General features: G+C 39.6%; 1 protein-coding gene across 1 annotated transcript in view; it reads right to left on the minus strand.

The window, feature by feature from the left end:
- Positions 1 to 14,176, minus strand: part of LOC131076669 (uncharacterized) — an 81,882-nt gene extending 67,706 nt beyond the window's left edge. The window contains exon 1 of the mRNA XM_058013967.2: positions 11,987 to 14,176. Coding sequence (XP_057869950.2) covers positions 11,987 to 13,881 — 1,895 coding nt within the window. The 5' untranslated portion in view covers positions 13,882 to 14,176. The remainder of the gene's footprint in view (positions 1 to 11,986) is intronic.
- Between the last annotated feature and the right edge of the window lie 371 nt (positions 14,177 to 14,547).

Below are 14,547 nucleotides of genomic sequence, written 5' to 3' on the forward strand. Positions count from 1 at the left end.
CCAAGGTCGCAAGAGGTCCAAGGCGTGATTAGAAGGTGATATACAAAGACTTCAAACGTTAAACGATCACCAATTTGTATAAAGAGCCTATATCGCTCCTGTCCTTTGGATAAGGACCAAAGCGATTTTCACTAAAACACTCATGCTCCTTCAAAATCATGACAATGCAAGGATAGCCAAGGTCAAGGACGTCCTTTGGAAGGCAATGAACGAAGAACGAAGATCAAAAGTTTGCAAATTTGAGCCAGGACACTAAGATTGCTCCTGTCCCTCTCCAAGGGACCAGGGCGATATTTGCTAAGTTACTAGTTATCCTTCGAAGATCACGTTAAAGCAAAGTTGCAAAGGGTTTGAGACGTCTTTTGAAAGGTGATGGACGTTAAAATGTTACCAATTTAAGCTTGAAATGGAGAAAACACATGGATCGCTCCTGTCCCTCTCCAAGGGACAAGGGCGATGATCCTTCCAAATTCCTAAATGCCTTATAGAATTCAAGAGAAACAAGCGTGGGGTAAAGAAACAATGTTGTTTTTCGCCTTACAATGAAGATTTGAGATCAAAGATGCAAGGTCAAGGAGAAAATACCAGGATCGCTCCTGTCCCTCTCCAAGGGACCAGGGCGATATTACATCCAAGGGCATTCCTTCGCACAAACAAGTCAATCAAACTCGAAGGACCCAGCTAAAATGTCGATTTGAACGTGGAGATGAAGACTTTGGACGTCGAAATTGCAAGAATCAAGACAAAGTGATGGATCGCTCCTGTCCCTCAGTCAGGGACCAGGGCGATGAGGTACGTATTATTTCATTTTCAAAAACTTGGCGCTCAAACACATTTCTTTAAATTTATTTTAAATGCTAGCAAAATCGATATTTATTTAAAAATGGCATTTAAATATTGCACTTGGTATCAATTAATTATTTTGCCTTGTAAAAAATCGAAATTTATTAATTAAAAAATGAAAGGCATTTAATAATTAATTAATTAATTAATAAAAAAAATCAAATGGAGTGTTTGGTTTGGAGAGTCGGCCTTGTTATTGATGTAAAAATCGTTTTAATTGCTTAATTTTTCCAAAGTCGGCCTAAGCAAATTAAGGTGTGAGCGCTATAAAAGGAGGGTGTTGAAGATTGTTATTTTCACATTTACATTTTTATCATCTTACATGCGATCTTGGAAGGAGAAGTGCGAGTTGTGTGTTAGAGTCATTTCAAACAAAGGAAGGCGCCAAGATCATCTAAGGGGTGCGAACTTAGTTTCATTTGAGCGAACTTGGAGACCACGTCAAGGACATACTAAAGTGGCGAATTTCCTAATTTGAAGAAGAGATCACGTTGAAGCCATCTAATTTTGATTTTTGCCTAGGCAATTTTGTTCTTTTTGCATTTTAGAGTTAAGCTCTCAAGTAAGGTATGGCAAGATCTCTTGTTTTAATTTCGAATTTTGATCGTCATTGCCTTAGGCTTGAATTTTGAATTTTGAATTTGGTAGCTGAATCGTCATTTAGGAAATGATAACTCAAGGATTTATTATGAAGTTTCCTAAATTTAATCTCTAATCTATGCTATTCATTACAAAATCATGGTACTAATTTTGAAATGTTGTGTAGGCATCAAATGGAGATCTCATCAAGAAAAATCAAGCCGGATCCAGGACGGTCTTCGCCAGGACAATCAAGCCAGGACAAGGGCGAACTTTTTCAATCCAACGTTCCAAGGCGAGGTACATCATCTTCCTACACATCAAGGACACAAGGAGTTAGAACAAGGGCTCGTTGAAGAAGCAAATAATTCCAGATGAATTAATTAAAGATAGCTTCTCAACAACATCAAGTTGAATATTTACCAAACTTACAAGTGTCAGATGAGGTGGCATCCTAGTCATCACGTCTCCAATCAGTGAGGTCCATCTCAGCATGTCCAGATTCAATGTACTTAACTCATGGAAGGTGGCACAAACTCCGATGTACCTACCTGTTGACGTGTATTTTGTACACAATCATACACAGAATAAAATACCATTAGGCATCTTATCCTTCAATGCCTCAAATGTGTCGGTGGCATCATCTAAAGTCTGCTCTGCTGTGGATGGTCCTAACTCAATAGTCTGTATATGATAGTCCTCTGCTAGGATCTCACCCTCATATTTGTCTGCTGCCGGTGTAGCTATCTGCAGTTTTCTAGATCCAGTCTCATCTCGAATCATCTTGGACATCTTTGTAGCCTTCTTCTTCTCTGTCGTCATATGTGAACGTCCAACAAGGCTCTCTAGATCGATTTCACTGTCCTCGTCCTCAATTACGATCACCTTAGTCAATCTTTCCTTCAACCAATCTGGGATATTTGATCTTGTCTCTTGAACTTGAATTTCTTTGTGTACTACTTCTTCTTGTCTGGGAGGAGATGTTACTTCATTATCATTATCTAAATCATAGTCTTGGAGAGATCCATCGGATGAAACATGCTGTGCCTGTTCTTCCTCCTGTCTGTCATTCTGTACCATCGATTCCATGGATTCTTCCACTCGAACTGTTCTACCCTCTGGTCTGGAAGAAGTACCTGGTGCTTGATCTTTGTTGGCACCTTGCTTTTTCTTGGAAGGCTCTTTCTTTTCTGATCTTTCCTTTCTCTTTGAACCTCTCGAATGGAGATTGCCCTCACTGGCACATCGAAGGTTACCTTCACCTGAATTCCTAGGATTAGGATTGCCTTCACTAACACTGGCTCCTCCTTCGGCTAGCTTTTCTTCCAAAGTAAAAGACATGGCTATGCCTTGTTCTCTCAACTTCTGATGTTGAATGTCTACCCATCTGCGAGTACAAGACAAGACTGGTGCCATCAATTCATCTAAATCCACGGCCTCGGGCTCATTCCAATTCAAACTTATTGTTTTGCTTTCTCTATCATATGAAGATTGGATATGCCTGCCGTTGTCCTGAGCTTGGTCGGCCACTCTGTAAATCTTACATTTCCTGATGAAATCCAAAGGCAATCTAGAATGTATCTTACGTTTCACTTCGAGATCATCTAGGAGATTCATCATAAAATCTTCAATCTGGTGCTCATGTCTAAATTTTCTACCGACTGTCTCCTCTAAATGTCCATGAGGATCAAAACTATTCCTCCAAGCAAAAGATGAAAAAGGATACAAGGCTAACTCCCTCTCTGCATCATCCATGGCTGAGACATTGGGACATACCTCAACTGAATTACCCAAAATAATAGGTACCTGAACTCCATTCTGATGTCTGTGTCTGAATGCCTTCACATATGCTGCCAACTGCCTTGTTACTTCAAGTAACACAATCCTGTCTGTCGGGTATCTCGGCAACATGTATGGAGGTAAAGGACATCCATACACTCTAATGTAAGTGAACTTGGGAAACTGAATGAACCAAGCACCGTACCTCTTGATTAACTCCTGGGCATCTTGAGATAATCTGTTGTGAATCCCTCCTTGCAACGTCCTTGTGATGTTCATCGTGAAAGTATCATTGATTAACTTGTAGTTCTTCCCTGGTGGATGATGCAAGTAGGTATAGGATTCGCAAACTCTGACCTCGCCGGGTCCTCTTCCAATCACTCCTCTGTGAGGTAGTCCTGCGTACTCAACGCTCCTGATTAAGGCATAGATGACATATGAACTCATGTGGAAGGACTTAGTAGCCCTGAGTCTTCTCAACTGTACGTCTAAGCAATGGCTAATTATCCTAGCCCAATGTATTGTACCCTTCCCTTGAACAATCACCTGGATGAAATAAAACATCCATTTCTCAAAATAGAAGGCATGAGGTGCTCCTGTAACTCTGTTGAGCATGGTAATCAAATCTCTGTACTCCTCTTGGAAATCAATCCGGTGTGGTGTGTTCGGTACTTTGCTCAGACGGGGACGACTCTTGAGTAGCCAGTTCTTGTTGATTATGCTTAGACAAGCATCTGGATCATCATCGTACACTGATCTGGCTCCTTCAATGCTCTTGTATATCATGTCCCTGTGCTCTGGAAGATGGAAGGCTTCACTTATGGCCTCCTCTGAAAGGTACGCCAAAATGTTTCCCTCATTGGACACAATTGTCCTGGACTGTGGATTGTAATGACGGGCACACTCGATCATCAACTCGTGACACTGAATGGCTGGAGGAAAACCGGCCGCCTTAATGATGCCACTTTCTATTATTCTCCGGGCGACAGGTGATGGCTTGCCGATGTAAGGGACCTCTCGGAACTTCCTCGTGCTAAAGTTCCCCAAGTTTGTATCTCCAATGTTGCTCCACTTGGACACGATCTTGGTCTCCACTTCCTCGGTCTTCTGATCTTCTTTCATGAGGGCCGAGCGACTGGTGGATGCTCCCGCCTTTGGGGTTGCCATACCTCGATAGAGAGCTAACTCTAGAATGCAAAAACAAAATTTGCCTAGGCAAAATTGAGGTATAAAAATAATCTTCAATATGATCCCCTCAAATTTGATTTCGCCACCTCTGGAGAGAATATGATCTTCAATTTCGTACAAATAAATCACCAAGCCTTTAGCAAGTTCGCCTTAGGTGTGGTCTTGGATGGATCTTCAAATTCGCACCTCTTCAAACACGCCTCACACGCCTCACACCGTCTTGGGAATGTCTTCGCCACCTTTGGTTTGAAGTCGCACCACCTTTGGAATGTCTAAGCACGCCACCCTTGGTCTTCAATGCAATTCGCACCTCTTCTTGGAGTGTCTTCGCCACCTTGGATAGATGAAACTCGCACTATATTCGCCTCTTGTCAACTCGCATAAAGGAAGGTAAAATAATGATGTAGAAAATGATAATTCCATCCCCCTTATATAGCGCTTGCATCCTTTACCCCTTAGGCCGACTTAATAAAAATAAAACCTTTTTCTTTTTTTTTTTTTTCTTTTTTTTTTTTTAATTAATTAATTAACTATTAATGCCTTGCGTTTTTAAATTGCAAATTTCGATTTTTAAATAAGGCAAAAATAATTAATAAATGTTAACGCCATATTAAATGCCAATAAAAAATGGATTTTCAATTTTTTAAATTGATTTAGCATTTAAAGAAAATTCAAATTGTTTTAATTTGGCGCCAAAAAATATGTAAATAGAGGGACGTACCTCATTGCTCTGGTCCCTTGGAGAGGGACAGGAGCGATCCATTATTTTGTCTTGGTTTTGCATTTTTTCACGATCAACTTCTTCATCTCCACGTTAAAATTTGATCATCTTGATAGGTTCTTCGCATTTGATCCTCTTGCATGTGTGTTTAAGTGCCTTTTGAGTGTACATCGCCCTGGTCCTTGTCCAAAGGACAGGAGCGATCTTCTTGTTTCCATGTCCATCTTGCATCTTTTAACTTCGATCTTTTATTGTGGGCGAATAACATCCTTTGTTCGTGTCTTTTGCGCTTATTCCATTTGCTCGCATGAAGTTTTGAGCGTATTGAAGGGATCATCGCCCTTGTCCCTTGGAGAGGGACAGGAGCGATCCATGTCCTTTCCTTGACCTTGTCAACTTTGTACTTCGATCTTCATGGTAATGTCCTTCAAACGTCGTCCTTCACCTTACCTAACCTTGCTTCGCTTTGACCTTGAAGGAACGTGCGTGCTTTTGATGATATCGCCTTGGTCCTTGTCCAAAGGACAGGAGCGATGTGAGGCTTTTACATTATTTGGCGATGTTTGGACGTTCAAAACCCTTGCGAATTACCTTCAAACGATGCCTTGGACCATATGCTATCTTAGGACGTCTTAACTTAGCTTGAACTTGAAACAAACAAGGAATCCAAAGCAAATCGCCCTGGTCCCTTGGAGAGGGACAGGAGCGATATGGTTCCTAGATCCATTTTGGTGATTATTTAACGTTCAAAACTCTTGTTTATCATCTTGTTGTCGTACCATGGACCCTCTAAAATATTGCAATGTCTTGTCCTTACGTAAATTTTGCATGAAATGGCCAATGCATCTAACATCGCCCTGGTCCCTTCCTGAGGGACAGGAGCGATCTATGTTATAGGGTGTCAATTTCTTCATTTTAACGTCCTTTAAGTGTTTACGCATGATGAAAGCGCCTTGAAATGTCCTCGCCACCTTTTGTCCTGGCTTGGATCGGTCTTGAACCTTGGAGGGACGACCTTGAACTTGAGAGGGACGTATCTTCACCATTGTATCGCCCTGGTCCCTTGGAGAGGGACAGGAGCGATTTTTTCCTTGTGGCTTTCATCTTACTTTGCCATGCTCTGAGTTTATATTCAACGGATTCGTCCTTCTTTACTCGATCCGTCCATGCCTTGACATTGTTTGGAATTTTGCAAAAAGAGGTAATTATATCAAAAATCGCTCTGGTCCCTTCCTGAGGGACAGGAGCGAACTAGGCATTTAGCATTGGTATGGACGTCCCAAAAATCTTCAATTTATATTCAATGCATTCATCTCATGTTTTCCCTTGTTTTTGAACGTAAACTTGCCTTGACCCTTGTCTGGATTTTGCAAAATGGAGGAAATCGCTCTGGTCCCTGGGAGAGGGACGAGAGCTACAAGGTACCTCGCCCTGGTCCCTTGGAGAGGGACAGGAGCGATTTAGTCAATATAGGTCATTTTTCTCCATTTTTTGTATCTCAAATTATATTCATTTGGCAAAGTATCTTCCTTCGGACGTCCTCCAATTGCTAAGTCATCAAAATCTTACAAGGACAAGACGAAATTTGAATTGCAGCTCCGGTCCTTCACTGAGGGACAGGAGCGATTTTCTTCCTGGAGGCCTTTCTGTGCTCATGAAAATCTTCAATTTATATTCAATGGAAAGATCTTGTCGTTCTCCATCACTTCAAACGTAAACTTCGTCTGGACTCTGCAAGGACAATGAGATATTTGGAAATGAGCTCCCGTCCTTCATTGAGGGACAGGAGCGATTTTGCTCCTACAGGCCAAAATAACAAGATTTTTCACATTTTAACACTTCACGAGGCGAAAACAAATCAATTCCAATGCCCAGGATCAAACTTCAAAAAAGTCAAAATTTGGTCAAAATATTCAATCAGACAAAAATTCACATTGACGGTCATCATTTAGACAAGTTTAAGCTCTGCATGAACATTGCAATTGAAAATTAGACCATTTTGGCGAATTCATTGCATTCAAAATTTGCATTCTAGAAAAAGAAGCTCAAAAGGCTCTCAAAGTGACTGGATTTTAGCTTGAAAAGGCAAAATTTAAAACCCTAAGGCTTGGCCCTAAATCCAGACAACTAACTAACCAACAAAACCCTAAAAACGAAAGCGAAAACGAACGAAAAACAAGCAAAAAGAGGGGGTCCCCATTTGCGATGGGGCGATGTGTGAAATGGTCACAACACTACCCTGGCTATCCATTGGTCGATTTTTCTAGAGGGGACATGTGTCCAAGCAATACAATTATTTCATTGGTCAAGCATTAAATGTTATGTAATGGTTGTAACAAACCCTAATTAGGGTTTTCATTGTAAAATCTTGGCCATTGATCTTGAATTGATCTAAGCCATCAAATTGTATTGTGGGCACTATATAAGCCCAGGCATTTCATTTGTAAAGGCTAATTAGCAATAAGTTAGAGATAGCATGTAAATAGTTGGAAGAGTTAGAATATAGTTGATAGAATAGCAATTAGAGTAGAATAGGAGGACAAGGCAAGAAATTGTTGCCATTGATTGTAAACAAACTCCATTTTCATTGAAGTAATGGTGAAATATGTCGTTTCTTGCAATTTGCATGGTTTCTTGTTGAGTCTTCAATCTTAGATGGTAGATGATTAGATGAATGGAGGAAATGTGATTGATTGATGGTGGAGTTCGTATATCCATACTACTAGCAGTTTGTTGATTGCAGACTTGCCTTGCGTAGTCAACTGGAATCATTCAGCCTAAGCTCAATTTCAATTTGTTGCCTCTTCATTGATATGCATCAACTTGGATGGTATCTATGCCTGCGGTGATAATTTGAACATCATAAAGCTCCCCTTAGAAGATCGCACTAGTCTTGTGTAGATGTTCCATTGATGTCAAAACAAGACCTAGTTAGAGTTTCATCAAAAATCAAGTCATTGCTCCTACATTCTTAGTATTAAGATTAGATCCTCTCTTCGCCCTTATCCCTTTTCATTTTTTTTCAAATCTAAGTTAGTAAGAGCCTGTGTCCAGCAAAGCAGATCGGAAGTTCAATCATCACATGTAAGTCCCCTTGTGATCCCAGCAAATCACATCATACCACTGGAGCTTGTCCACACGTAGAGACCCTACTAAAAGAACCTTGGAGTCTACCTAACTGATCCTTTACGCGAATCTTCAGCAGTTAGAGACTATTTTCTCAAGAGAGGATAAGATGCCTATTGGTATTTTATTCTGTGTATGATTGTGTATAAAATACACGTCAACAGTACCCCACTACATAAAAGGGTTCATGGAGTTGACTCTTCCACCTCTAATCAATGATCTCCCAAATGATATCAAATGTGTTTGTATCCCCCCTATAGTAGTTTTGGATGGCCTCTTCATCCCTAACTATGGCCTCAAAAATGCATTCCACTAGGTTTTACTCCCCATCCACCAAGCACAAAACACTCACCAAAAACTCCAACATGTCCAAACAAAGTAAACTTAAATTCAAATAAATACTTTAAAATTTGAAAATAAATGATTCAATTTGAAATTTAAATTAAAGTTCAAAGTTATCTTGATGATATCTATAGTTTTCTATGCAAAGATATCATCAAAAGCTGTCTTTGCAGTCCTCTCTCCATCAACCTTCTTTGAATATGTTGAGTCGAGCATTTAATTCAAAGGTGTCAACAAAGCTGAACAAACTAAGATACTAGGCGATGTGAAAAAATTAGTTGCAAACCCAATGACACCCACTAGCACAAGTTGTTTCCCCTGAGTGTCATCTCTCATCCAATTGAGAACCCGAGGGTGGTTATAAGTGTATTTTATGGTATTGCTAATGTTATTCCTAGCATCTTCCACAACTAGTCTCACCCAACCAATTTTGCCTATATATTCCAAAATAAGGTCAAGCAATGGGCAATGCAAGGAGTTCAAAGGAGTGTGATGCATCTTCTAAAACAATATCATTGCTACCACATATGTTGTTGCATTGTCAATTACAACTTGCACCACAATTTCAAGGTCCCTCTAACACAACCTCCTCCAATATCAAGCTCAAAGCTTTTTGATTGTTTACTTTGTCAAATGCATCAATTGACTTTAAGAACCCATCTCACAATTTCAAGCCACTAAAAAGTTGATGGAGGTGCAATTTATTCCATCCATCCAAAAATATGAGAGTATAGTGCATTTAAACTTTTGTCACTACTTCTTTTGTTCTTCCAAAATTGATTACGAATCTACAACAATATCATTGAGTACCTATGCACTTAAGCCATGTGGAGAGGGCACTTTGTACCCTTTCCCTACAACCATCAAAATTGTGACCAAATACTCCCAGAATGAATTCCTTGCCATGTTGAAGGAAAGATTTTAATACTAAAAATGTGTGCAAGCCTTATCTCCTTCCACCTAAATGTCCTTATCCCGCCCTATATCTTGCAACAAAGGTTGTGCTCTAGGTGTGTTTTGAGGTACAAAAAAGATAAGTGAGTACGCTCTACTAGCTAGATGAGGTGGAAGTTTCACATGTGCATGGTCCATGACTAAAGTTCACAATTCTCTAATTTCCACTTTTGTTTTCATTACCAAGTTGAGATAAACAGCTGCCTACAAGGTTGCATGTGCCCTATCTAATATCTTTGATCCAACAATAAAAGAATTACCTATATCTCTTGTCATGCCTCTACCATAGCACCAGGACACTTTAAAATTGCAGCAAAGAATGCATGCAACAATAATGTGTGGCCATCATGGCTTTGCCACCATAAAACTCCAACAACACTTAAATGTCTTCCTAAGAATCATTTAAAACCACTCGAGGCACATTAAGCACACACCTATCACTTTGCTGACATGGCAAAGTCCCAAGAAGTGCACACCTAGGATAACTCAAACCCTTGAGGAGCATGCCAAACTCATTATTTCTTGGTAATGGCATTCAAAATATGTGTGTAAGTGGCTTAAGTGGAGAAAATAGGGTTTAGAAGTCATAACATTTTAGTGGCAAGCAAGCAAGGCACGCCCATTCTGTTTTCTATATCTCTCAGTGGCATTTGGATGCTAGGTCTATTGGCTGTAGTACAAAAAAAAATGTTGTTACTTTGAACAATGAAAGTTAATCACTTTCCATTCATATTTCAGATTTCTTTTGGCAAACTTCTGTTTCCAGAATATTAAAAATTCAGTAGATTGTCAGTCAGATTTTGGTTTGAGTTCAGTATTCGTTTTCAAGTTTTTGTTTCATATCATGGACAATAACAGCGCCACTTCAAACTCACTACATCCCACCTTCACTCGAACCCAGAGGTGCATTGCGGGATTAAAAGCTGTATTTCAGCTACACCCAACGTCTCTCAAGTACAAGAGATGTATATGTGGTGTGAAGCAGCTACTGTAGATATTGCAAAATCAATCAAGCATAAGATCAAATGTCTAAAAGCACATCTCAAGGATAAGAAACTCAGGCTCATTAGCTGTAGTTCAGAAACAGATCAAGCAGCATGAAATTTACAGAAAGAAAGAAAGAACTTAGAAATTATATTGAGATTCACAAAAGGAAAAAGTGGGTTAAAAGGTATATTACTAAAGAAATAGGGTCAGAAAGACCCTGTAACGTCCCCAACTCAAGCCATGAGGCTTAACTATGCATTCGCTGTCCTTTCCTTGGATTACCCAAGAGGAAGAAGACTTAGAGCAGCATTGGGTAAGTGTTAGTCTTTGGCTTGTTCTCTATTCTATTCTTACATTGTGGGCACATTTTTTTATGCAACTTGATTATAAATTATGGGCATATATTTTTACGCAACTTAAGTGACTCTTGCCTAAAGACTTAATATTTTCCCCTTTTGAGTTTAATGACTTAAGAGACATGTACTTAAGTGATTTTTATTAAACACGTGTCAAAAAGGTCAAGGGGACATTGGAAAATAAGGAGCCTATCGGCTCATTGTTGAGGGTTTTATTTGGAGAACTGGATTGAGCTTACAATGAATCCATGGCTGAAATTAAACCATTCTTTTGGGAGTCATTATATAACATTTGGGGTTCTCTTGAAGCTCATTACATGATCAGACTTTTCTCTATTGCTACTGCAATCTCTTCACTTGAGGTTTGAAACCCTTGAGTATCCCTGGTTTCGGAGAGACATATGGGCTACCCCTAGTTAGAAGGTTGTGTTTCAGTGGAAGCACTTTGGTCCGTGATGCTCTAGCACATCATTTCCAAGGCTACAATTCTCTATCAGGTTTCGAGGCCAATTTGGAAATGAGATTCAGAGTTACGGGTTTGGATTTGGATAATCTACAACGATGTGTCTTCATATTTCTGAGCATCATTGAAGATAGCAACAGAAAGGACAAGTGAGACAAACCTAGAGACTAGATAGTGAATGTTAGATGCATCACCCTACCCTCGTATATTTGAAGGCAAAAGAACCAAAGAATACTGTTATGGGTGTAGGACGGATTCAAAACCCTATCCAACTAGCTAGTAAGATTTGTATTGTTCTAGACATCAGAGATTTGAAAGCCTGCCAGGGAAAATTTGTGAGCATATATTTGAGTTTATACTTGGTGCTAAATGTGTAAAGCATCAACCATACAAAAGAAATCCCAATACTGAAGAAAAAATGGAATTGAAGGTTCAGAGAATACACAACCTTTTCAAAATTTCCATCTAATGAAACATTTCTGATAAGTGCTGGACTATTTCAATTGGCAAACTTTGTGCTAAAATAGATAGATAATAATTTTAAAATCCAATGAATTACATGAAAAACAGAAACACGGGTGGAAGCTTTAGGAGCTAAAAATGGTTTGACATTTTAAACAACTCTGAAATAAAGAACAACGTAATTACCTGCCACACACAATACAAACTAAAGAACCAGATTCACTCTGCCCCTGTAACTGTTTCTTCTGATTTGAATTCTCACTAAGCATTTTTGAAAATCGAAGATGTGCAATATGAACACGTTGCTTGAATTCCTCTGAATTCTCATTCAATTCAGACTGCTGATTAGACTCATTATGACTAAGCAGAACACTATGGTTTTTTAATTGTCCATTGCATGGCTTTTGAATACTGCTCCATCCATTATCATCCTGGCAATCTTTTTCTTTCTCAAATTTCTCCACAGAATCTCTGTCATAGTGCACATTGTGCCTACTTGGACTGTGCACTCTGTTAGAAAATACGGATCTTTCAGACTGATGTCCAGGCATACAGTCAGTTAGATGATCAGCTGGTGGACCCGCGGTGGCAACTCTGTGCAAACTAAAATCATCTCTATGTTTTATCTGCAGAGTTCTTGAAGATTCTGCATCTGGATATGTTTCATAAGTAGAACTGAATCTTCTTTTCTCTCTACAGCTATTAGCCTTCATCTCTTTTCCCCAGATGCTTGAAGTATAGTCACTGCCGGTGCCCGGTCTTTTGCTTAGGCCAGCACTGGTCCTAGCCACCCATGTTTCAGATGGGTGTTCATGTATATACTCAGAATTCTCATCAGTGACTTTGTGCAAGCTATCATTGGTGAAAGTTCTTTTTTTGCAAAATTCTTCTACACTGGAGAAGTTATTGTACTTTCTATCAATTCTCCATTGATTATCATCCATCTCCTTTTCATGAAACCTGGTGAAACAGCTATTAACAGTGCGACCTAATGGGTCCCCACATCCATCAGCCCTATCATTCCTAAACAAGGACCTGCATGTTTCTGCATCTCTAATGTCCAAGAGCTCAGACTCACCACGTGTTAGTAGCCTTGAGGCAAAAACTTCTTGTGAATTATCACCATAGAACCGCCTGGTATTTGAGTATCCTGGAAATTCTGGATCTAAATATTTACTCTCAAATTTATCAGCTATTCGTCGGTCTCTCCATCCATTATCAGTCATGCGATCAGACAAAGTGCCATTCATTATTCCCGTACATCTTGCAGACACCCATGGTTCAGACAACTGGCGATGCATGTTATCATACCGATCATCAAACCCAGAACATAACTGTACACTCGTCCCCTCAGAGGGGCTCCCCTGGTAATGGATTGTAGATTCCAAGTTCGCATTTTCATAATCAACCTCTCGTGCTCTTCTTGTTTCTCTACATCGACCATCATAATCACTGCAAAAACCATTCAATGTCATCGTGCACTTATCAACCAAAAGACTGCTGCTGTCCGTATATTTCCTTTTCCGCGGCTCATCCATAATAGTTTGGAACCTGAATTCATGCATGGATAGGTTTGTTCTTGACTGTGGACTCGTTAGTGGTTCCTTCATCCTGGAAGTAAGCATATTAGCTCTTCCTTTATCCTTCAACACACACTTAGTAGAAGGAAATGGTATTCCAGGTGAGTTTAATGTATAATTGAAATGCTCCTCTCCTCTATCAGTCAAGGGAATCTGTGAACAATGCAAAATCTCACATTGGTCTGCACGAAATGGCGGCATATGATCGCCCATATTTACGCCTTCCCTAAACTGACTCGCCAGTTTAAATCTACATTTTCCTTGGAAATCAACTGGGTTTGTACTTACAAAACTATGAATTGGGTTCTCTAGAGACCTGTAATCAAGATCAGTACGGAAAGCAGAGCTAGATGTAAAGTTATCTCTACATTGAGAGACCTGCAAACCCAAACCACAGGGGCCTTCTGCCCACCTATGTCCGTACCAAAGGGAATTCAGATTCCCACCAGACATTGGCCCGTCTTCACACTCTGCATCTACCTTTTCATAAGTCATCTTCATCCTTGAACTACTCCAACAATCTAGTGGTTATCGTATTCTCTTCCATTTAGCACACACAGTTCATATGAATAAGGAACTAATGTACTCACCTGGTATAAAAGTCTAGAAAAACATGTGAAATGAATTTAGCACCAATGTGTAGGAAAAGGTTAACTGGTTAAATCCCAAAAGCTTTTTGTTTCGCACGAGATCTAGAAATCGATGCCATCAAATATAGATAGATCTTCACCAAATGATGATTATCACCTGCGTGCATGGCTGCATTAATCGACAGATGGTTTTCGTATTTAACCTCCAAAAACCACCGTTGCGTATTTTAGCCTCCAAATCCACCCTTTATTTTGAGGGGGTTTTTTTTTGTTTAATCGACCCAAAAAATAACGAAATTAAATTTATTGGATTTCATTAATTAAAAGTTATTAAAAAATTATTTAGTGGGTCAATAGTTTTTTATTGGAATATCTACTAGCAATTGCATCTTGGTGTGCAATGGGTAATGCCAAAGCGAAATGGCTATGGGGGCAAAAGTTTGCACCCCCATAGTGTATTTACTAGGGCTTCCACCTTGTAAATACACTATGGAGGGGTCCAAATTTTCGCCTTCATAGACGGCGCCATGTCAAAGAGATGTGAAAGGTCAATTAGGAAAATTTTGGTCATTTTTTT

The sequence above is a fragment of the Cryptomeria japonica genome, chromosome 4, assembly GCF_030272615.1.
Source record: "Cryptomeria japonica chromosome 4, Sugi_1.0, whole genome shotgun sequence".
In the NCBI taxonomy this organism is placed as follows: domain Eukaryota; kingdom Viridiplantae; phylum Streptophyta; class Pinopsida; order Cupressales; family Cupressaceae; genus Cryptomeria; species Cryptomeria japonica.